The following is a 26,014-nucleotide window of genomic DNA, read 5'->3' on the forward strand; positions in this document are numbered from 1 at the left end:
AACATATAAAACGCACTAATTCACCTTTCTTTTTCCTTATACCACCGAAACACGCCGAAAGCTTGAGGGGAGGAGGAAACAAAAACTCCAACCCTAACCTCACCTTCAATCTCATATAACTTTCAATGCAGATTTTCGATCGTCGCACTGTTTGTGGGCACGCGACTACCGCGTCGATCTCTACAAAATTCACTGAACAATTTGGTAAGTATCTCACTATTTCTTGCTCAGCCTTCCTCTTTGTAATTTCAAAATTAGGGATTTGATTTTGAGGGATTATGTGATTTTGGTGCTTTAGAGTCGAATTAATCTTGGAGACTCGTTGGGTCTTGTCTCAAACGATCGTTGGTAAGGTGAGAAACTATTAACTCTTGTTAATTAATGATAATTATGAATCCTAGTTTGATTTTGTGGTATTTATATGGAATTAGAGCAAGATATATGTTTTGGGAGGCAAATTTTGTGATATTGGTGACTAGAAAGTGAACCATGGAAGTTGGATTTTCGTTCGTTGAGGCTTCGGAGTTTTTGACACGCTGTATAGCTTTCGGATTTCGAATATTCGAGGTAGGGGCACTTTCCTTAAACTCATTTTATTTCCGAAAATTGTTATAAATTGATATTGATGCAAAAATATATTTTTAGTGATTATGTGAGTCTTATGGATTGAACTGAGTTGCTCTGGATAATTGTGATTGTTTGTCTGGTGGAATTGTTGACTGTTTGAGAAGGTTGAATATTTTGAGTGATTAATTTTGTTAAAGTGGCGGTTGCCGAATTGGTTTGCTTGAGGTTTTAGAAACGTTTTATTATTGAAAATAATTTGATTTTAGAAAATATTTAGTATTGAAATTTGGTTTGATATTGAACCTGAATTGATTTCGGAGTTTGGCTTAAAACAAACTTGAAAAGGATTTGATATTTGGAAATGCTTTTATTATTGAAAATGATTTGCTATTTGGAAATGATTGAAAAGAGTTTGGGAAATTTTTGGATGGGTCTCGAGAAGGGTGGCATAGTCTGAGTTTTAGAGGAGATGCTGTCCAAATTTTTATAAAATTGGAGATTTCATTTGAAGTGCCTATTAGAACGATTTGGATTTTTAAAGGATTTTATAATTTGATTTTGAGTTATTCAGAAAAGGATTACGTTTTGAGTTTTGCTTTATTTAGAAAAAAATGAATTACTTTTTGAGTTTGAATAATTAATGAACGGAATTGAGAAATGATGATAATTGAATTTGAAGGAAGGATGATGAGATTTGATTTCAAAAGTATGATTTTTGAATGTATTGAATGATATTGAGAAATTGATTTGAAAATGAAATTGAGGGCAATTTACTTATTTAAATAAAATGGCAGAATCCTTTACCTAAATGTGCAAAACGGATTGTTGTTACCTGCATGTGCAAAAACCCATTTCTATGTAATCCGTGGCAACCCACCACGGTTTCCAAACGTGCATAAACCGTGGCAGGTCCCAGCGGTTTAGGGGCAAAAACTATTGAGTGTAAACCGTGGTAAGTCACCACGGTTTACGAAGGAGGCATGGCATGCATAAACCGTGGTAAGTCACCATGGTTTATGAGGAAAATGTGCTGGTCATAAACCCTTGTGGCTAACAACGGTTTATGTAGGATAAATAATGGCCAGAAAAACCTTGTAGGTTCCCACGGTTTACAATTACGGGAACTCTATATATATGTGGGTGATTCAAGATCCATAAGAGATCATTCTCACAATGGCTAGTGAGGAAGAGAGTTTTCTTGCCTTAGTGCATTGCTCTGGGAAAATAAAAAAAAAAGCAAAAGCCATGGTGTGAAGTTTACCGACAGAGAACCACTGAGTATTTTTATCCGTTCGTCGATGAGTTTGTCAGATTTGAAGAACAGCATCTTGGAGAAGCTTGGCGTGTTGGGTAGCAAGTGGGTGAAGAAACTATTCTACAAGATTCCCATGGCGGTTGTCTCGACCGATGTTCATTTTGAAACCTTTGCGGTTAAGGCTGATGAAGATATTAGGGTTTTGTTCTACTGTGTAAGGAGTTTTCCGGAGATCAGAATCCATGAGTTGTTCGCGAAGTTGGAGGTTGGTGTCGATAGTTCTGGGGCATCCGCTCCAGTTCCTAGCCCAACTGCCGCGGGTGGTGCATCTAGTTCGATGCCTGCGGTCAGACCGTATCTTCCGCCGGTTTAATCACCTTCGTTTGCGGCTGATTTAGACCGAACGGAGGTTGTTGGTTCTGTACCTTTGGAGAATGCAGCAGTCATTGAGCCTCCCCACGTTGTGGGCACCGGTGGTGGCCTGGTACCTTATATCGAAGACTTTGGTGGACCTGATCAAGTAGAGAATGCAATGCGTGACGATGAGTCTGACCAAGAGCCTGTTGATATCGTAGGTGACAGCGACGATGACACAGGTGGCGATCCACATGCGCAGCATCGGCCTTCAAGTTCTGGTTCTCATCAGTACCCTCCACACTTCTCCACACTAAACTTGGATGCTCTTGGTTAACAGGAAGACGGTGGTAACACAGTGGGGGGATCTTCTACAGAATTTCAGATTGGGCAATCATTCCAGAGTAAAGATGAAGCTGTGCTGTGTGTCAAGGACTATAGCATTCGGCGAGGTGCTGAGTACAGAGTCATCGAATCAGATCATTTAAAGTATCATGGAAAATGCAAGGAATTCGGCAAGGGTTGTAGTTGGTTGATTCGTATAGCGCTTCGTGCACGAAAGGGCACTTGGGAGGTTAGGAGGTACAACGGGCCACACACATGCCTCGCAACTTCTATTTCAAGTGATCACCGTCAGCTGGATTACCACGTTATCTGTTCGAGGATTCTTCCTATGGTTAGGGCAGATGCTGCGGTTACGGTAAAGGTACTTCAACAAGCGACAGAAGCCGATTACGGTTTCAGGACTAGTTACAGGAAGGTTTGGATGGCTAAGCAAAAGGCAGTGGCACAAATATATGGAGATTGGGAGGAGTCTTACGCGGAGTTGCCACGTTGGATGCTAGGGGTCCAGGCGACAATGCCGGGAACAATCACGGTGCTGAAGACGTCTCCTGTTCGGATTGGTGGTGGGGTTGATGAGTCGACGGTGTACTTTCACCGGCTTTTCTGGACATTTCCACCCTGTATCGAGGCATTCCGGCATTGCAAGCCCCTCGTCAGTATTGATGGTACCCACTTGTATGGGAAGTATGGAGGGACGCTGCTGTTGGCGATAGCTCAGGACGGGAACTCGAACATCCTCCCGATAGCATTTGCCCTTGTGGAGGGCGAAAATGCAGAGTCGTGGTCATTCTTCTTGTCCAATCTCCGAGAGCATGTGACTCCTCAGGAGGGTATTCTTGTTATCTCTGACAAGCATAATGGGATCAAGGCAGCGCTTGAGGCACCTGAGACTGGGTGGCTGCCTCCTCGGGCTTTCCGGGCCTACTGTATTCGGCATGTGGCTGCGAATTTCGCCCTAACGTTCAAAGGTAAGGACTCAAGGAGGATGTTGGTGAATGCTGCGTACGCAAAGACTGAGGCTGAGTTTTACTACTGGTTTGACATCATGCGGACTGAGAATCCAGCAATGTGTGACTGGGCCAACCGGATGGAGTATGACAAATGGACCCAACATGAGGATGCTGGTCGACGGTTCGGGCACATGACCACAAACATCAGTCAATGTGTGAACTCCGTGCTAAAGGGGACTCGCAACCTGCCGGTCACATCGTTGGTTAAGTCAATCTACGGGAGGCTTGCTCAGCTCTTTGTGCTACGGGGACAGACAGCAGAGGCACAACTCGGATCTGGGCATGAATTCTGTCAGGCATTGGTCAAGGCTATTGATCGGAACCTAAGAGACTCTAGGTGCTTCGCTGTGACATTATACGACAGGCATCAGTCCGAGTACACCGTCGCGGAGACAACACCAATCGGGAGCTTCTCGCTGGGTAGCTATAGAGTTTCCCTTAAAGATCACCGATGCGACTGTGGCCACTTTCAGGCGCTGCATTATCCTTGTTGCCACGCCATTGCGTGTTGCGCCTACTCCCGACTTAACTGGGCGTCATATGTTCACGAGGTGTATCGTATGAGTGAGGTGTTCAACGTTTACAAGCAGGGGTTTCTCCCACCTATCCCTGAAGGACTATGGCCTCCATATGCTGGGCCTACCATCATTCCTGACCCCAATATGCGGCGTGCAAAGGAAGGTCGTCCAAAGGCCACCAGGATCCGTGGAAGTATGGATCAGTCTCAGTCGAACCAGCCGAAGCATTGTGGGTTATGCCGTCAGCCTGGGCATACGCAGAGGAACTGTCACCAGCGAAGACAAAGTGGTGGAGGGGATGCGTAGATCTCATGTCGTGTAAAATGCCGTCTATGCTGTTTTAGTTGTTTCAGGGTCTAGATAATCTTAGTAACGTATGGTTGGTTAAGTCTGTGACTGTCAACATGTTTCTTTAATGCAAAAATTTCTGATGAATAAATTCCTGCTATTTTACCTGTTTGATTAAACCACTTTGGTATCGTTCATATTGTGCATTATAAAATAAACCGTAGAACTACATATAAAAGAAGCTGAAACCGGTTAAACTGCTTGGTCAAAAGAAAATTAACATTTAACATAAGTCTGAAAGCCATAAGTACATACTAGCATGCTAAATACATGAACTAACAAAGGTCCTACCGGACGGGAACATATAACAAAACTAATCAGAATCCTCAATGGTGTCACTGTCATCATCGTCGAACTGGCCAAGCAGGTGACCTCCGGTGCCACACAAAGGAGGACGCCTCACCCGCCTCGGTCTGCCGCTGCTGCTGAGGGCTGTGCGGGAACCACGCTGAAAGCAGAGGCAGGTGTCCCTCCTAACGCAAACCATGGGTCAGACGGAGATACTGCAGGCTCGTTGAGGTCAACTGGCAACTGAGCCTGAACATCGTCACTCGGTGGCTGCTGATCAGCAAACTGGGCATGCTCCTCAGGCATCTATGGCCTATAATGGGTATCATCATCATCCCTAAGCATGTCTGCTATGTCCCTGTAGAACTCGGACTCAGTAACAGGATCATCAATGTCCATCCCGACAGCCGCGGTAGTAAACTCAGCGAAAGCATGTGGGGTCACGTTCCCAAACAGCTGAGAGCTAGTACCCACGTCGAACGTCGGCTGATCCATAGCTGATGCTGATCCAACTACCTCCTCAACGGGCACGTGATGAGTGCCGTCACCCTGCTCGGATGGTCCTCCGTCACGCGCACCTCGACGGTTAGGCCGCGCAGGTGGCCGTCTGCCTCTACGTCGAGGAACACGGTAGTCCACTGCATCCCCAGGCTCAGCTGCAGGAATGTCCTCCTCCAAACGGTCGGCAAACTCCCTCCACTCGCGATCGGTGGTCCGGGTCCCTACACGGCGACGCCGATCGACTCGTCTGTTATCTGGTCTGTCATAAACGTGCTCTCTAGGAGGTGCCTGGGACGACCCTCTGTGACGCGCCTCCTCAGTCAAGACAATCGGCCTCGGATCCTGAAATGCTACATCTGGGGATAGGAACCTGTGCGCCACATGGCACCACCACTCCAGGTACTCTGCTGTTGGTCCGGGGTCGAGGACTCGATCGACCCATATGACTGACTGAAGCCTGTTCTCCCAATGCTGGTGCCACTCCTGATAATACGTGGGAAACCACCGGTCCCCACCCCTACCATCCTTCGCATGTAGCCAATCTATGTTCAGAGCTGGCTGTGGGAGATGCTGAACACCGCCGAACTGGGGTAGAACCCTATCGACCTGGTGCCACTCGATCGCAGAAAAATATATCAGGCTAGTGACGGCCGTCCATAGCCTTCGGTGCTCGTCAGCTAGTATCTCCGGATGAATAACAGCAGGAACATCAACAGAAGAATAAGGCTCCCACACAAACTGTATCGAAACAGTAAGAGTTTCATGAGACAATGACATTTAAGAAAAACTAGTTCTAGTATCAGCAATAAATAAATGACTCACATCGTGGACACGCAGTCGATCCAGTGCAAGGCGTGCGGAAACTAATCTCTGTGCCCCTACATCGTTCCTCGGCACAAACTCAGCCCACCTACAATTTTAATTGAAATGATGTCAAAACAAAGAATAACAGATGCTGTTTTTACAATTTATGAACGGAAAATACTAAACCCTACCTGGAAGCAAGAGGAAACCCGAACCGGTCAAAACCAGTGGGCCTGAGAGTGGGAAACCTCCAGAAAATCTAAGACTGTAATAGCTGTAGCGGCCCAACCAAGTTAACGACGTTCCTGTTTGTACCACGACAAAGACACCTATACAACCAGGCCAGTGCAGCCGAGCCCCAGCTATATCTGCCCAAGTCGTCCAATGATGCCAAATAAGGCAACCAGCGAAGGTGGACCCGGTTTGCGTTCTTGTCCGCAAACAGCTGAGACGACAACAGCATCAGGATATAAGCACGTGCGTATACACGCACGGTCTCATCAGTAGCATCTGCAGGGAGAACCCGGAACCTCTCGTGGAACCATGTGTAGCACACTGTCATCTGCTTGAGTTTACTCTGTGGAGGTAACTCCCCGAACAACTCCCGGAACCACACCCATGCTGGTCTACCGTGTTCCATCAGATTCTCAAACTCAGTCAAGCACCCACTAACGGACGCACCATCAATCGGCAAACCCAGCTGATACGCGACATCCTGTAAAGTAATGGTGCACTCACCAAACGACATGTGGAACGTGTGCATCTCCGGACGCCACCGCTCAATAAATGCGCTAAGGAGAGACTCATCAACCCAGAACCACTGACTGTTTAGCCTAGCCAGATGATACAAGCCCGCAGTCTCCAGATACGGTATAATCCGGTCATGTAAGGGCATATTCTGCTGCCTCCTAACGGCGCTAATAACCCTACTAGGCTGCAAAACGTGGGTAACAAAATCCCTTAACAAACAACCATTACAAACAACACCAAACATAATTTTGGTAAAAATTAGTAGAATCGTCACATTAAATTCATTGATTCTCTTATTGTGTAATAAACAATGAAGCTACGAATACTATGCACTCATGATAACAATATAAATAAAGAAAAAAATATTTCTCAATAAAATATTAACATTTATAATAAAATATTTTACAAAAATACTATTAACCAGAATAACAAAATAAATAAGCATAATAAAATATGCATTACTATCAATACCAATAATAATATTAACATTTATGTAGACAATATTAATAAACGCCTCACATTTTGATTGACAGTAACCATAATAATATCAACATTTATATAAATAACATTAATCAGAATAACAATACAAATAAACATAATAAAATATTTTTACTAACAATATTCCTAATAATATCAATTGTTATATTAGTATGAATCTTAATAACAATAATAATAACAATAATAGTAACTAACCTCTTCGTCGATATATCCTGCCACGTGAGCAACGCCATTTAGTCGGTACAAGCGATCCTCACCCTCCATTGACTCCACCACCCACTCCTCCTTCACACCTCCAAAGTTTTCCCAAATCCTCTCAACACAACAACACCTTCCTTTTTTTGTGCTGTCCCAAATGATCCGTCCCAACCTTCAGCGGATTACTTATATAGCTACACACACATAAACCGCGGTGGGTTACCAGGTTTTATGTGCAATCCACTTTCCTCATAAACCGTGGTGACTTACCACGGTTTATGCATGCCATGCCTCCTTCGTAAACCGTGGTGACTTACCACGGTTTACACTCTATAGTTTTTGCCCCTAAACCGCTGGGACCTGCCACGGTTTATGCACGTTTGGAAACCGTGGTGGGTTGCCACGGATTACATAGAAATGGGTTTTTTCACATGCAGGTAACAACAATCAGTTTTGCACATTTAGGTAAAGGATTCTGCTATTCTATTTATTTAAGTAAATTGCCCTGAAATTGAATTTGATTAATCATTGAGACCCTGGGTAAAAGGCAGTGGCGTTGTCCACTTGTTCCGGGAAAGAGATGAGGAAGAAGAATGAAATTGAATTTGATTAATCATTGAGACCCTGATTTTGATTATGAAATTGAATGATTATGATAAATGAGACATGATTCAGGATGATTGATAACAAGTATGTTTGTATTTTCTCTCTAGTTGTAAGGGTGACAGGGCACCTATCCCCTCTAAGGGTGACAGTGCACATAATCCCTCTTATGGTAACAGGGCACATATTCCCTCTAACGGTGTTAATGTGCAATAGAGAGACAATGTTCAGGTTAGCTACCGGACATGTCAGGTTTGGCTATATAACCGACAAATGAGCTCATTAGCCATAGGACAGGCATTCATCATATGCATTTGTATGCTTTGCTTGAGTTTGAATATTTTTGGGTTTGCCTAATTTATTAACTGTTATGAACTACTACCTGAGCTATTTGCTGTAACTGCTATCATACCTGTATTTTTCTTGTCTATTTTGCCTGTGTTTGTTTTTGTTGTGGTACCTTTGAGATTAGATATCGATGATGAGATGATGATTTGATTGTTGAATTTGTTTGAGTTACTCGAGCTTGGGGGCATGATTGATTTCTGATTGAGATTTTAGAAAAGTATGAAAAATCAAGCTGGTTCAGCATAGACTTAATGAACCTATGCTTGGAACAGATTGGTCATTCATCTGGTCTAGAAAACTGATTAAGATTTTCTTATAAGAAAAGAAAAGTTTTGGTTTTCTGGAATATTTAAATATCGGTTTTGAAAAGGGTTTTGGATGATTAGCCGTTGGTTTTTAAAAGATAATCACTGCCTTAAAATCAATTCTTCTTTTTATACGTATCTTCTTATGACAATTCTTAAACCCTCTACTGAGAACCCTTTCGAGGACGATGTTCTCACCCTACTACAGAATTTCTTTTTCAGTGACAGGTTCAGGAAGTTTTGGTGTGAAGCCGCGACTGATCTACAAACTTTATATATATAGTTTGTTAGTTTAATTGAGACTTTATCCCTCGTCAATTGTCATTTTGAGATTTTAGAGGGGCAGGATTTGTATTTAAGAAGTTTTAATTAAGTTTATGTATTTATTATTATGTGAATATAATTATGTGATTAAGTGAATTAACATAAAGACTTTTCGATTTCGTAACTAAGAATTCGATTTATATACACAAAAGCTCAATATTAAATAAATATAGTATGAAATTAAAGGAATAGAGGTAAGTAACGCCTGAGCTTTTAGTACGATCATGAGGTGTTAAAAGTAAAGGTGTTACACTCGTTGCCATTGAATCAAAACAGACGAAGCCGAAATACACCACCTCCCATCGGTGCTTGCTATAAATCAAACAAACCAAAAATCAATTTTATCATATTCAAACATTCTCATTATCACCAACAATTCCCAACTTCATCAATTAGTCATACAAATCATCCATAAACTATTTGCAGTTACTCATTTAATTTTATTGGCATTTATAATTGGAAACATCTGCTTTTAAAAACAAATCCTCTACCTCGATATCGCGTTAACAACTCAACAGAACAGCTGCAGCAGCAGCTCGCCCTAATAGCCACAACAGCGGCACTACTTCTCCCTTTAGCCATCGCATTCCTCTTCTCTTCACGAGTTCCTTCTCTCTTTGAGATTATTAGTGACAGCGGTAATGGAGGCTTTGATGGCAGCGGTGATGGGACACGATGACGGTGCTGGGACAACTCCCTCCCTTCTCATCTTCATCTCACTCTCTCTCTCTCTCTCTCGCTCTCTCAACATCTCTTTCTCTCACTTCGTTTGTCCCCCTCTCTCTCTCTCTCTCTTCTTTGCGACAACAACCAGGCATGGTGGCTGAGCCCTGGCCAGCGTTGATTGGCGCCTCTTCTCCTTCTCTTCTTCTATGCGTGTGTGTGTGAGTTTTGAAAAGAAGGTAGCTGCTGTATGGAGGAAGGGTGAGTCATTGTGCTATGGAAAAGGAGAAGAACGCGTGTTTCTGGGAAGAAAGGAAAAGCTACTCGTGTATTAGTGCGTGTCTGTGTTTTGTATGGCTAATTCTAGGTTAAGATTAGGATAAAATACACACTAGTAGTATAACAATTTTACAAAATCTTTGAGATAATATAATAATTAGGATTGAAATATAATACCGTAAAAAAATATTTTGTAAGTACAATTTATTTATCAATATACCAATAAATTCAAATAACTATTTCCAATTGAAAATCTAAAATAATCTAATTAATCATCTTTTATAAAATAAAAATTTAATTCTAGAACACAAATTATTTTAATTAAATTATATATTTTTCATCGTTTTTGTTTTTCAATTACTTAAATTTTAATTTCAATTATGTAAAATATTCAATTACAATAAAATTATATAAAAATATTAATTAACTTAAATTCAAGATATTCATACCATCAATTTAATTATTTTTAATAAGTTAGTTTCTAAAGAAATAAGAAGTTCAAATTAATAAGATAAATTATAATCTTTTTCCTATTTAGATTTTCAAAAATGCGGGTTGTTATACTAGCATCCTGTATACCCAATTCTTCTAACTGCTTTTCTCTCCCCGCCACCGACGTGCATCAATATCAAACTCTTTAACCCGAACAAAGAATTTGCTCTCCGAGTGCACAGTAGCGTAGGATTCTCACACTCAAATATAATTCCTACTGTCACTGTTTCTTATGTGACAGTTAGAAATTAGGATACACTGTCACAACAAAGAAACCACTACCACTAGACATTTTTACTAATTTTTTAAAAAAAAAAAGAAACGGAAGAGAAGATCCTTTTATAGCTGATTGATTTTTGTCGTACTATATCTCATTTACAATGTCAACGTTTTAAGTTGGCACGTATTTTGTTTACACAATAAATAAAATTAGTTTGTTCGTATCTCGTTTACAGTATAAATGAGATATTTGGAGTTTGTTCTTCCCCACATAATACATATGCACACATGATACGTGGAACTAGGTTTGTGCCTTATCTCGTTTACACTGTAGAGGACATACGACTATACTTATTTTGTTTACATTGTAATTTTTTTTAAATGATTTATTTCAGTAATTAAAATATTATTTTATTTATTTAAAAAAATCTCATAAAGATACATAATAATAAAACTATTAGTAATAGAGTATTTTAAATATTTTTATTTAATAAATAAAAAATAAATATATTAAAAACATAAATTTTTTTATATTTTTAAATATTTTTTAGTGACTTAAATAAGCTAAAAAAAAGAAGAAAAACAAAGGAACTGCTTAAATAGAGGGACAATCCCTTTAAGACTATTTTTAAACTCCTCCCAAGGAGAAGGAAGCTCCACTTGATGAAGTTGTAACCTTATCGCCATCTTTACCATGGTGTCTTTCACCGTGTTTGCATCTCTCATAATCAAACGAAAGTCAACATGCCAATTCCAATGCATGATATCCCTTATTTTGAGCACCAACGGATCAATAAACCCAAAACCATCTTGGTGATTAGTAACAAGATTAAATGCTTCTACACTATCCGTCTCACAAATAATATCTCGCTGACCCACATCTAGGGGTGAAAAAAGGCCAGGCGGCCTGGAGCTTGGCCTGACCTGTGATAAAATAGGCACAGGCTCAGGCTGTTATAAAAGTCTTATTATGTTAATAAGCCAGGCCCAAGCTCACTAATTAGCCTAGCCTGGCCTGTCAAGCCTGTATGGGCCTTTTAATACATAATTACATATATAAATAATTTTTTATTATTAACAAAATTATGAGATATTTTAAATTTATTATATTTAATTATAAATACTTTTGTATATTTTAAATACTTTAAAGTTTAAAAATTCTTATAAATATTAAATATGACATTTTACATATAAATATGTTTATTAAAAAATATGTTTTTAAATAATATTTTTATTTTTATAAAAAAAAATTAGTAGGCCTTTTAACAGGTTTCAGGCCAGGCCAGGCTGAATAACAGGCCAGGCTTAGTACTTTGAAAAAAGCCTATAGCAGGCTACAGGCCAGGCTCAGGCCAATCAACTACATGACAGGCCAGGCCTGTTAAGAGCAAAGCCTGGCCTGACCTGGCCTGTTTCCACCTCTACCCACATTCCAAGCTAAGAAATATTCTTTCCAAATAACAAACAATTTCCCTTGAAGAATACTATTACTCCCAATCATTCCGAAACACCCCCTTTGCCAACTCACATTACAATCTCTAATAACGCAAGCAAAACCAATACTATCACCAGAATCAGGATAACTAACATCACAATTAATCTTGAAAGTACCAATGGATGGGGATTCTAAGAACCATTTAGAATAGATAGGAGGGATATACGTTGTAATTCAAAAATACTCCTAAACTCCTTTTCTGAAGCTAATGCCAGACAAATCATTTTTTTAGGCCAAGTCTCATGAGGATTAAATATGTTATTATTCCTTGCACACCATATCCACTAAAGTCCTGAAAATAAACATGAACAGATACAAGAATCAGTTCTTCAAATTCATAGGATGACAAAAAATATCCAACTTATGCCATATAAGCTGAGCTTTTGGACAATCCCGAATACAATGTAAAACTGATTCCTGGCTAGAAAGGCATCTTGAGCACTTATCCGATGACGACATCCCTCTTCTGAAGCGAAAACTTGCAGTAGGAAGAGCCTCCTTAAGACACAGCAAAGCCAAACACTTGTACTTTTCTGAAACTAGCTTGTGCCAAAGCTAAAGCTAATTTCCCACTTCTTCCAACCAAACAGCTGCTTACACAACCACAAGTAACCGTTGCGTGAGTCATAGACTTTGGCAGTAGCCCAGACCAATATCAACCCACTTCCGGACTTGCTTACACATCTGAATTGTAAGAACGTATATTAATTTTCAGATTTTGAGATAAAGGAGAATAAAGAGTATCTAAATGCCACCTACCAATAGACTAGATATCTTGTATCCAGAGATTCGAATAAGAAATATGAACATAATCCATATCATTAGATAACTGCCCTTCTCTCCTCCAACTAGAAAACAAAAAATTCTAGTTCAAATCCCCAATACACCAAGTAAACTCATCCTTCAACACTTCTCAAGCCTTGCAAAGACTTTTTTAAATGGGAGAGTCCTTGTTCTTAGGACAACTAAAATAGTCATACTGAGATGATCAGTATTTGGCATCTAACAATTGGACCCATAACTTATTTGGTTGATGAAAAAAAGTCCAAACTAGCTTTTCAAGAAGAGCAATATTCACACAATAAGAATCTCTAATCCCCAAACCTCCATATTTTTTTTGGAGTAACCAGTACCTTCCAACTAATAAGATTCAATCTTCTTCTATTAACTTGTCATTTTCAAAGAAAATTTTTCATCATAGACTCCAGTTTTTCCTTTGAAAAAATAGAGACCTGCATATAGTACGTGGGAATAGTGGCTACAACGGAATTAACCAAGCAGAGTCTACCTGCTCGATTGAGTAAACTTCCTTTCCAGCAAGCTAGTCTACCCCGAAACTTATCCAGGACACCATTGAAAGCTGAACGGGTCACCCTAGAATAGCTAAGGGTAACCCCAAGATACTTGCCCAAGTCCTGGACAAATCTGATAGAGAACACCCCAGTGAAAATCTCTTTCCTTGTTGCATAGACATTCTTGGAGCAAAGCGTTTTAGACTTCTCCACATTAATCTTCATCCCAGATGCTTTGAAAAAATCTCTAAAACCACCATCACATTTTGCACTTGTCTCTTTTTAGCTTTACAGAATACAAGTAAGTCATCCGCAAATATTAAGTGGGATATTCTTTGTCTCCCTCTAGAAACAGCAACCGACTCCCATAATCCCAAATCAACCTGATGACTAATAAAGCGTACCAATTTCTCCATACACAACACAAAAAGATAGGGTGACATAGGGTCTATTTGTCTAAGACCCTGGCTAGGAGTAAAGCCATTCAAATGATTCCCATTCCAAATTATAGATAAGGTGGAAGTACTGACACAATTCATAATCAAATTAATTGTAGGACTGGAAATATCAAACCTCTTAAGAGTATGGGCCAAAATCCTCCAGTCAATTCTGTCATAAGCTTTCTCCTGATCAATCTTAAAGGTCAGTGTGCCTTTCTTTGATTTAGTTGTCTTCATAAAGTAGAGGACCTCTTGAGCAATAATGATATTGTCAGGACCTTCGTGATAATCTTGTAAACTACATTGTAGAGACTAATCGGCCTGAAATCTTTCATAGATACCAGAGTTTCAACCTTTGGAATGAGAACTAGTAAAATCTCCTTCATTCTCGGATCAAGAGCAACACTGGATAATGCCTGCTTAACCATTTTCAAAACATCAAGACTAATGATTTTTCAATATTCCTTGAAAAAGAAAGCTTGAAACCTATCAGGACTCAGAGTTTTAAAAGAGTTCATGTGAAAAATAGCTGTTCTGACTTCCTCCATAATAACTGGTGCCGTAAGATCATTGCAAGCTTCCTCATTCAGAGAAGGAAGAAGCACATCACCAAGGCAACCCAAATCAATATCATCCAAACGACAGAATAAGCTTTTGTAGAAAGACTCTGTTTCAGAACCTCCGGACCAGTTTCCCACTCTCCATTCTTAAGAAAAAGGTCATGAATCTTATTATGCTTCCTTTGTACAAGAGTTTGAACATGAAAGAATCTTGTATTCCTATCTCTGAACCTTACCCACTGCTCTCTGAACTTTTGGAACCATAGGAGCACTTCTTGCATTAGAGTATTATTATAATTATCAAGTAATTGTTGTTCTTTCTGATGCAAATAAATGCTATCCACCACTTTCAAATGCTTTTGCAAATAATTAATCTGCTGCTCTAATTCACATTTCTTAACAAAAATGTTACCAAACACCTTCGAGTTAAACTCTAAGGAATTCTTCTGCACTTCCGAAAGTTTGCTATGAATCCCTCTATTACCAGACCACCATGACTGATTCACAATATTCTTATACCTGGGATGAGTAGTGATGAGCGGATAATTTATACGCTTTTTGGTATTGTTTTTAGGTAATTTTTAGTAGGATCTAGCTACTTTTTAGTATATTTTTATTTGTTTTCAAGCAAAATTCACATTTCTGAATTTTACTATGAGTTTGTGTGTTTTTCTGTGATTTCAGATATTTTCTGGCTGAAATTGAGGGACCTGAGCAAAAATCTGATTCAGAGGCTGAAAAAGGACTGCAGATGCTGTTGGATTCTGACCTTCCTGCACTCGAAATGGATTTTCTAGAGCTACAGAAATCCAATTGGTGCACTCTCAATTGCGTTGGAAATTAGACATCCTGGGCTTTCCATAAATATATAATAGTCTATATTTTGCCCGAGTTTTGATAACGCAAACTGGCGTTTGAATACCCACTTTCTACCCTATTCTGGCGTTAAACGCCAGAACTAGCATAAAAGCTGGAGTTAAACGCCCAAACTGGCACCAAAGCTAGCGTTTAACTCCAAGAAGAGTCTCTACATGTGAAAGCTTCAATGCTCAGTCCAAGCACACACCAAGTGGGCCCTGGAAGTGGATTTCTGTACTATCTGCACTTAGTTACTCATTTTCTGTAAACCCTAGTGACTAGTTTAGTATAAAAACTACTTTTAGTAATTTATTTTTATCTAAAGATCATTTTTGAGACTATCTTTGTATCACTTTTGATCTCTTGATCACGTTTAGGGGGCTGGCCATTCGGCCATGCCTGGACCATTATCACTTATGTATTTTCAATGGTGAAGTTTCTACACCCCATAGATTAAGGTGTGGAGCTCTGCAGTTCCTCATGAATTAATGCAAAGTACTATTGTTTTTCTATTCAACTCAAGCTTATTCTTATTCTAAGATATTCATTCGCACACAAGAACATGATGGATGTGATGATCAAGTGACACTCATCACCATTCTCACTTATGAACGCGTGCCTGACAAACACTTTCGTTCTACATGAAAACAAGCTTGAATGCATATCTCTTGGATTCCTGGTCCATGCATTTGATTGTCTCTCCTAACAACAGAGCCTTCAATTCCTTGAGATCAGAGTCTTCGTGGTATAAGCTAGAATCAATTGGCAGCATTCTTGAGATCCAGAAAGTCTAAACCTTGTCTGTGGTATTCCGAGTAGGATCTGGGATGGAATGACTGTGACGAGTTTCAAACTCGCAAGTGTTGGGCGTAGTGACAGACGCAAAAGGATCAATGGATCCTATTCCAACATGAGTGAGAAACGACAGATGATTAGCCGTGCGGTGACAGCGCATTTGGACCATTTTCACTGAGAGGACGGACGGTAGCCATTGACAACAGTGATCCCCCAACATACAGCTTGCCATGGAAAGGAGTATGAATAATTGAATGAAGAAAGTAGGAAAGCAGAGATTCAGAAGCAACAAGCATCTCCATACGTTTATCTGAAATCCCACCAATGAATTACATAGTATTTCTATCTTATTTTATATTTTATTTATATTTTAATTATCAAAACCTCATAACCATTTGAATCTGCCTGACTGAGATTTACAAGATGACCATAGCTTGCTTCAAGCTGACAATCTCCGTGGGATCGACCCTTACTCACGTAAGGTATTACTTGGACGACCCAGTGCACTTGCTGGTCAGTTGTGCGGAGTTGTGAAAAAGAGTTGAGAATACGATCGTGTGTACCAAGTTTTTGGTGCCGTTTCAGAGATCACAATTTTGTGCACCAAGTAGCCCAAGCAGCAACAAATCGAAAAGGTCAATTTTCTTTAGGCTGAGGGTGACTTTTACAACGCACTAGAATAGGGCAATTATCAAACTAAAACCTATTTAAAACTTCTGCATAAGTCTCTGGAAAGATAGATAACCAACCACTATTTATACAGACTCGGTCAAGCTTTTTTGCTACGTCAACATAATTTTTCACCCTCATGTACCAAGAAAATCGTCTCCCAATAGTCTTCAGATCAAGCAAACCATCATCCCCTAATGAAGTAGCAAACCTGCCTGCTCTTTGATGAGAAAATTGACAGCCCTTAGATTCATGAGAAAATATGACTTCATTAAAATCACCAAGAACAATCCAAGGTCCTTGGAAACCTATGAATTGTGCAATAAGATAATCCCAAAGGAGAACCCTTTTATTAAATTGAGAGCTATCATAAATACCACTACACCTCCAAATCAAATTATCAAATTGAACCTCAACAGTAACACCCTGATCAAAAGCGAAGTTACAATAAACACCCTGTATAGAGGATAGAAACCAAATACCTCCTTTATGTCCCTCCACTTCCACTATACCAACAAAGTGATACCCTAACCTTTTCCAAAACAATTTTAAATGCTGAAAATAGGAGTGAGTTTCAACCACAATAAAGAAAACAGGTTTAAATTTTCTAACAAGTTTCTTACAATGCACCTGGGTTAACTTATTAGAAGCATCCTTAGTGTTCCAAACAATCATATTTAAACTATCCATAAATAATAGGGACAGAATAAATAAGAACATAATACTCTAAATAGAATCACAACCTCAATAGGTGGTTTGTCCTGTGGTACTAGCGCACTCTGATCCTAAATAATTGCCACCCTTGGACCCCCAACGCTGCACCCGCCATGCTTCCATCTACTATGGTTCCCTTCATTGTGCCACCATTTTTATCAACTGGCGAGTTCTGCAAGGAGGAAGGCCGCAGACGCTTTCGGAGAGAAATTCCACGACGTGCAGAAATTCTGTGCGATGGAGATGGCATAATTTCATGTTTTTCTTGCTGCCCCATCCTAATGTCAATTGATTTGCCTCAATCACCATGCAAATTGGGCCTTGGGATCTTCTCAAACCATAGTTATGTTGCGTTCCATCTTGGTCCTTCAAACCTAACGGAGTGATGGATGACCCATTGTGAGTTTTTTCTTACACAGCACTTGTTGCCAGCACTCTCCATCATCCATGCATGTCTCATTAACATGACCATGATGCTCGTGAGGAGCCAATGATTTCGTAATCGTATCATTCCCTTTAACAACTCCTAATTTCTCGCCTAAATCACAAGAATCCTCACCCAAATCACGAGATTCCGATTCAATCTCTTTTTGAATTTCCTGGTCGTTATAGGGCACTAGTGTCGGGGTTTCATGATTTTTTTCATCACCGAAAGAGTCACCCTTCCCTTCTGAGGACTCCTTCTCCATGCACAACGATTTATCATGCCCATACCATGCACAAATAGAACAAATCAACTGTAAACTCTCGTACTCCACTTCATGAGTCATGCCCTCCACGATAATATGTTTGATTACTGTCAACCCAAGATTAATCTGAACACAAGCTTGGACATATTTTTCTCTCCCTACAAGCTTAGTGGCCAAGTCTACTTTCACCGGATCTCCTTGACGTGGCAGAAATTGGCGAGTTAAGAAATTATTATAAGAGATGCGTTGCAAGTATAGTTCTCAACCAACCAAAATTCCGCTTATCAATTTAGAAGGGTTGTCACAAAATTAAAATTAAAATACTGGGAGTATGAATCCCAGGTCGTCTCCCAACGAGTTGCAGAAAGATGTGCTATTTTATTAATCAGATGTTTTCCAAAAGAGTTTGAGTTTGATAGACAGGAAATTAAATCAGAGAATTTATGTAATTTAAATAAAAACCTTGACCGGGAGTAGATTAGTTGGAAGCCATATCCTTGGTGGAGTTCTCTCAAGATCAATTGATAATTGAAGGTTGTCTGCTCAGTTATCCTTTATCGGATAAAGAAAAGTCAAGCAAGTTGGAAGTCAGTTTCTATTCACAAGTTCTAATCCTCTTCCTTGGGAAGGACTAGTGTCAGTGATTAGATGGCGACCCAACGCTAATCCCAATTATAATTTTACTCTTGAGCATCCAACTCACGGTCCTCCTTTCAATCAACTCCCAATCAAGTTATGGAACTACTCGCTCATTATGATTGTGAAATTCACGAAATAAGAAGGAAAAATAAAGAAAGACATGATAAATAATAACCAAAAGGATCAATTAAAAATAAAATAGTTCTTGTATTAATAAATTCTAAAAATAGTCCAATAGTAACTCTGAATAAAATAAGGATATGAAAGAGTAAGTGACAAGTAAGGAAACAAACTAGAATGATGAAGTCTTGACGGAGGTAATAACTCTTCTCAATATCCCAATCCAAAAAGCAATAAAATCAAAATTCTAAGAACTATCAATGTGTAGAGAGAAAAACCTAGAGGAGGATTAAAATCAGATCTAAAAACTAAAATTATGCGGAATGAATGTTGTTGTTAGTCTCTCCATGCTCCCTGGCTCTAATATGCTTTTCTGGGCTGAAAACTGGGTCAAAACAGGGCCCAAAATCGCCCCCAGCGAATTCTGCAGATTCTGCAGATCGCACACGTCACGCGATCGCGTCATCCACGCGTTCGCGTCATCCAGCGTCTTGCCTTGCCACGCGTGCGCGTCGTCCACGCCTTCGCGTCACTTGTGCAATTTCCAATTCACGCGTTCGCGTCAGGCACGCAAGCGCGTCACTGCAGTTTCCTCTATTTCGTGCGGTCGCGTGAGTCATGCGTCCGCGTCACTTCTCGCTGGTCATCTCCTCAATTTCTTGTGTTCCTTCCATTTTTGCAAGCCTCCTTTCCAATCTCCAAGTCATTCATGCCCTATAAAGCCTGAAACACTTAACACACAGATCATGGCATCGAATGGAATAAAGGAGAATTAAAAATCTCTAGGAAGCAAGTTTTCAATCATGGAGTAATTTTTGGGAAGGAATTGTAAATGCATGCTAATTTAATGAATAAGTGGATAAAGGTTTGATAAAACCACACAATTAAACACAATATAAATCATAAAATAATGGTTTATTACTCCTATTGCAGAAGCAATTCGCAGCATTGCTTGTTTCTGGTAGCACAAAATCGGAAGTCTCGAGACTCGAATACATACTAGCGTCAATTGGAAGGATTGTTCGCATGGCCTAAAATCCACATCCCATGGCTTTACTGCGATATAGTGACCGTCTATCAACCACGGACAAGCAAGCATGACTTTCTCACGATCCACAACAATATCGAATTTAACCAAAAAATACCCAAACCCTACGTCCAATAAATCAAACCCTCCTCTGATGTGTCATACTATCCGAAGCTTATGCATAAGAGCCTTGTAGCCATAGTGCTTATCCAACACCTTGATCACGATGGCTTCCTTATATGATTCAGATAGACAACTCTTTGCCTCTCTCGTAAACCTGACACTTGGTGGGTGAGAATCACCCTGCTTACCTGTCACTATGGCGATACTATCCCACCCCCTACTAATGCAAATACCTTAGACTTCTCTGCACCAATGACTTTATGTCTAAAAGATGGGTGGCTTTCCTAAACTCTCTGGACAAGAACCCTTCTTGACACCGGATACATGCTCTCTCACGCTCTCTCCCTTATCTTTTTTGACGGCATGACTATCTTTCTCGTCATGTTTCATCTTTAAACGTTCGCTCCCATTCTTTCTTTTTCTCATTCTCCCTGAATACGGAATATATACTCTTTTTCTGCTAGAATTTTTTTAATTAAGTGTTTAAAAATTTTTTTTTGCTTAATTTATATCATGAACTCTTAAGGCACAAGTTAAAGAACTGCTTATCTCTGTCTTCTAGATTCGGTATTTTGCCAAAGTCGTTGGTCAAGTTATTAATTTCAGTCATTTGTTTTTGTCAACGTACATTTCCCATTTACTAATAACTTAATAAGATGCTAATGTATTTTTTAACGGCGAACGTATATACAACTTTGACTTTATATTGAACTAACTAGCATAGAGATTCGTTATAGAACATCTAGGACGGATCTGTTAAATTCATTAATATTATTGTTGATGAGCTATATATGCTTCTTAGCTTCTACTAATAATTATAAATGTAATAATAATGTCCTCCAAGACAAGATGGTCAGGCCCATGTAGTATGGGACGACTAATAAGTTAGCCATTGTCGCATCTAACTAAGCTTAATTGGTAGCATTTCACGCCACACATTGTTGGGTTCTGAAATACATAAATTTGTCCTGTTGTACTTCGCAGAAACAAACTACTATCTTCTCAGAATAATTAAATAAGTGACTTTTGGGGTGACTTTTTTTTTGTGACACTTTTGCGGTGACTTTGTTATGGTGCTTAAATTATCTAATTTATTTTTTAAAATAAAAAATAAAATATTTAAAATAAAAAGTAAATTATGTAAAATTTATTAAATATTATTTATTTATTCTTTTTAGTAATTTAAGTATAATATGATAGGTACAATAATATTTACCAATTAAATAAACCATGTTGAAATCAGTTTATTCGTATGAAATATATATTAAAATATAAAATTATATTAAAAATAAATTAAATAATATATATTTATATATAAAATATATAATGATTAATTTAAGGATTAATTTCTTTACATAATATCTTGTCAAACAAAATACTAGTGCCAACGACAAAGATGGAAAAGTTAGTTAAAATTTATGAAGGGTCGAATCATATAATGCTAAGGAACTAGTTTTTTTTAGTTAATATTAGTTTTTTTTTAAATTATTTTGCCTATTTTAAATTCTAGATCTTAATTTATAAATCTTTAACTCTAAATCTTGAATTATAAAAGCCAAATTTTAAAATTAGCTAATATAACTCAATATAATTATTACAATATAATATTATTCAATATAATTATTTTAATAATAATTAAAAATATAAAATAAGATAATTTATGAATGCTTTGAATTGATTTTCTATATATTGTTTAGCTTCCAAACAATTTCTTTTTTATCTAAATGAGTGTGTATTTGAGGTGTTAACTTAAATTTAAGGATGACATAAACAAAACTAAATAGAAATCGCAATGCATTAAATGATTATATATATAATTTATTAAGAAATACTAGGTGAATATGTTATTTAATTTTTTGTAATTAAATTTAATTAAGTTTTTTATTTTTTCTTTTTTCTTAAAATTTTTTTTTATCATTTTTTTACTTAATGAACTAACTTAGTTAAATTTGGTTACTAAAATAATTTAGTTATACAGTATCTCTAAAATTGGTTGCCAAATCATTTATATAATAAAAACTTATACTTAGTATAACTAAATGAAATAAATAATGCTATATATATAGCCAATAAATATTATTATTTTTTACTATTATTTAACTAATAATAATTTACACTCGTATTTACAGATATTTTATATACAAAATATATACAATTTATACTTATATTTATAAGAATTTTATAAATATAAATCAATACCGTTTACATTCACATACATTTTTAAAAATTTTTATATATAAATTAATAAAATTTATTTATTAAAAATAATTTAATATTTATATTAATCAAATAATACTAAAAATTACCAACTCCAAGAGTATCTCAAATGAAATTTTTTGCTACTTATGTTATGTGGAGTCGTCAAATGAGGTAACTCCAAATTAGCATGGCTGCTATATATTACGAGGATCACGTGGATAAGTGCACAAGCTGCATGCTCCCTGTTCCCTCATAGTAAGAAAAAGCAATGCAACTATCACAATTGTATTAGTTAACTTGGTCAAGTAATCGATCTCGTATCATTCAATTCCTTTGTTCATCTTTAATTTTTCTCCTCCGATGTATGTAAAGACAGAATCATTTAATTTTTTATCACATGCAGACACAATCATTTTTTTTTGCCGTACACATGTCGATCTTGTCCATATATATACTAATTAACTACGTATCATATACTTGCAGCTTCAATTAATACGGTAAGAGAACCATGTAGTTGACATTCATGATGACCCCTTTGGTATAGATAATTATTAGAAGAGATTTATTGGGGTTTTTTTTTTTTATCATGATATCTTTTAATTTGATAAATTAAAAATTAATTTATTATAAATATAAATTGATATGACTATTATAATTCGATTATATACTATAATTCGGCAACATATATTAATTAAAAGATCGGTTACTAATAAAATAGTTCTCCAAATAAAAATATCTCCATACATTATTATTTTTCATAAGAGAGGAAAAATTCAAAATACAATCGTTAGATACTCCGTCTTATAAAAAAGAGAAATAAGACACTTTTTTATATAAGTACATCTTAATAATTTATACACTAATTTAAACGTTGGAGTGCCTTTTGCAAGTATTTGTACTTCTCTGGATATTCGAAGTTGAGATATAACTCTTGCCAATAGAGAAAAGTTCGGATTCATCATCCAGCAGAAGACGAGATTCATCCTGCTGATTTATAGTTTGACCACACAAGAATTCCAACACAGCGCAAAGTTCAATTAATGAAACCGGTTGAGTCTCTATACACTAAATCAAAATCGCTTCCCACTCTTTCAAATCAACGGCTACCAATGCATTGGTAACTGCAATCTTTCACCTTTCTGATTGATAAGACTTTGACTTTTCTATCATTTATTTCACCCAATTATTTATTTATATTATTTTAATAAAATATGTTGAACTGGGAACTCCTTAGTTATAACATGCGGAGTTAATGTCCCATTATTTAAAATTTAACCTAATTTATTAAAACACTGACCAGGTTGAGTTTGGAGGCTGTGATATGACTGTTATAATTCGACCAATACGTTATAACTCTGCGACAGACGTTAAAAGATCGGTTACCAGCAAAATGGTCGTCCAAATAAAAATGTTTTTATACATCATTATTTTTCATAAAAGAAGAAAAATTCAAAATACGATCATCAGATACTCTGCCCTGTAAAGAGGGGAGGTAAGACACTTTTTCATACAAGTACATCCTAATAATCTATACACTAATTTGAGTGTCGGGGTGCCTTTTACAGGTACCTGCACTTCTCTGTGTATTCAAAGTCGAAGTATAACTCTGCAAAAAAAAAAAAGTTTAAATTTATCCCGCAAAAAACAAAATTCATCCTACTAATTTATAGTTCGACCACACAAAAAAAATAAATTTTATTTAAAAATATGTTATTAACTAATATAAATATATAATACTACATAAATAAAATAAAATTCAAATGTTTGATATTAACTTAAATGAATAAATAAATTGATCATTATTCTCACTCAAGTTCCTTGTGTTGGATACCTTTTAATTTGATGAGATTTTACCATCAAATCCTCGACATATATGTGTCATGCATGTCTTGGCACATTGCTTTGTGCCCTCATTGGATGCTTTTTGTTCCATTTATAGTTGTCGGCTTCTTGAGTAGCACCGAATTTTAGGATGCACGTAAACATTTATTATTGCAAATGGGAGAGGGATCAGCTGCCTAGCTCCAATACAGCCAAACCTTTAATAGAAAATTGCAATTATTTATATTTCTTATTCAAACTCTTTATGTTGTGACCATTTTAGAAGGTATTTTTAGAACACTTAATTGGTAAGACTTACAAATAAAAAAAATTGCGATATGTGTGTGTGTGAACACAAAACTATATTGTTAATTATGTTTAATATTTGTGTTGTTGAACTAATGACGATTTATTAAGCTTGTTGAAAAAATCCATAGATCTTAGAATTTGATTTATTTTGTTTGATTTAAGGTTTTATCTTTTTATCCACTACAACAATTCCGGCAGATAGCGGTGAAAATTTTGTGGCGGTTTTATAAAACCGCCGCAAAACGGCAACCTACGCACATATAGCGGCGATTATTGGTTGAGGCTGCAACTAGGACCACATTTAGCGGCGATTTTTCACAAACCGCCGCTATATTTCAATCAGGCTTGCATTTAGTGGCGTCTTTCTGAAAACCGCCGCTATATGCACTGTCGGGTGAGTTATTGTTTTACATTTTGCGGCGGTTTTGTTTAAACCGCCGCAAAATACATATTACCACATGTTGCAATGTTTTCTTTAGTAATAACCATTTGGGTATAATCTAGTTAAGTAAATACTACTATCTTAAACTAGATATGTTTAAATCATTGTTACTTAAACTCGTAACACTTTTTCTAAATTCGTTTTACGTAAAAAAAATTCACAAATTAAATAAGCTATATATGTTAGGCTTTTTTACCTAAATGCGCATGGTTTGAAATTTTTCTGAAAATACGCACTTCCATTTCTTGGTCGGTGTCTGCGAAATGGAATTCAACTCCATTTCATCCTATGTGCCCACGAAATGGGCAAACCATATCAGGTTTAGCTCCCACGAAATGGGTTGCCCAATTCCTTGGTGGCAGCAGCGAATTGGGAGGAACAACTCATGGGCGCCAGGCGCGAAATGGGGGCACTGCAGAGGTGAGTAGGGGTGGCAAACGGGCCTTAATCCGCCGGGTCAGCCCGCGTAACCCGCCAAAAAAGGCGGGCTGGGCTGGAAATTTGGGACCGCCGAAAGACAAAAGCCCGGCGGGCTGAAGCTTTTTTTTTTGGCTGAACCCATTAACCATGAACCCAGACCCATGAATCCAGGCCCACCCGACCCGACCCGACCCAATCCCCATTCTCCACCCAGCGAAACGGCTGAAACCCTAAATTGAATCCCCACTCCCTAATCCCTAATTCCAGATTTGCAGCTGCCTCACTCTCATGTCTCACTCCTCTCAGTTCCTCGGCAGTACTCAGACACTTAGTCGTCTCGTCTCCAGTCTCAGTTCCTCAGTCGGTCATCCTCAGCTCCTCAGCCTCTCACTCGGTTCCTCAGTCTCAGTTCCTCAGTACCTCACCGTCAATTCCTCAGTTCCTCACTCGGTCATCCTCAGCTCCTCACCGTCACTCTCAGTCTCTCACTTCCATCGTCCATCGACCTCAGCTCGAACTTCAGAGTTCCATCCTCACCCGGTCACCCCTGACGGTTACATGAGTCGGAGTCAGTTCCTCACCGTCGATCTTTGGTCGTCGTGGCCTACTGAGTTATAGCCACCGCTGCTGCTCCGTCTGGCCGTCGTCGCTGCTGGTCTCGGTCCTGGCTCCTGGGTCTTGTGAGTCGTGACTTGTCCTCTGACTCTGCTGGTCTCGTTCTCGGTCACGGCTG

At 38.2% G+C, this 26,014-nt stretch overlaps 2 protein-coding genes across 2 annotated transcripts; one reads left to right on the forward strand and one right to left on the reverse strand.

Annotated features, from left to right (window-relative positions):
* The first annotated feature begins 1,865 nt into the window (after positions 1 to 1,865).
* Positions 1,866 to 4,355, forward strand: LOC107647440 (uncharacterized). The gene is made up of 3 exons (XM_016351514.1): positions 1,866 to 2,168; positions 2,256 to 2,393; positions 2,517 to 4,355. Exons 1-3 carry the CDS (start codon positions 1,866 to 1,868, stop codon positions 4,353 to 4,355), a joined length of 2,280 nt encoding a protein of 759 aa, XP_016207000.1.
* A 636-nt stretch (positions 4,356 to 4,991) lies between these two features.
* Positions 4,992 to 17,769, reverse strand: LOC110263833 (serine/threonine-protein phosphatase 7 long form homolog). Its single transcript, XM_088491029.1, has 7 exons — positions 17,576 to 17,769; positions 17,409 to 17,460; positions 14,238 to 14,312; positions 6,329 to 6,924; positions 6,182 to 6,223; positions 6,009 to 6,096; positions 4,992 to 5,924 (listed from the first exon to the last, which is right to left on the reverse strand). The coding sequence occupies exons 1-7, from the start codon at positions 17,767 to 17,769 to the stop codon at positions 4,992 to 4,994; spliced, it is 1,980 nt and encodes a 659-aa protein (XP_088347155.1).
* Between the last annotated feature and the right edge of the window lie 8,245 nt (positions 17,770 to 26,014).

This window comes from Arachis ipaensis, chromosome B6 (assembly GCF_059453495.1).
Source record: "Arachis ipaensis isolate K30076 ecotype BB chromosome B6, ASM5945349v1, whole genome shotgun sequence".
Lineage (NCBI taxonomy): Eukaryota > Viridiplantae > Streptophyta > Magnoliopsida > Fabales > Fabaceae > Arachis > Arachis ipaensis.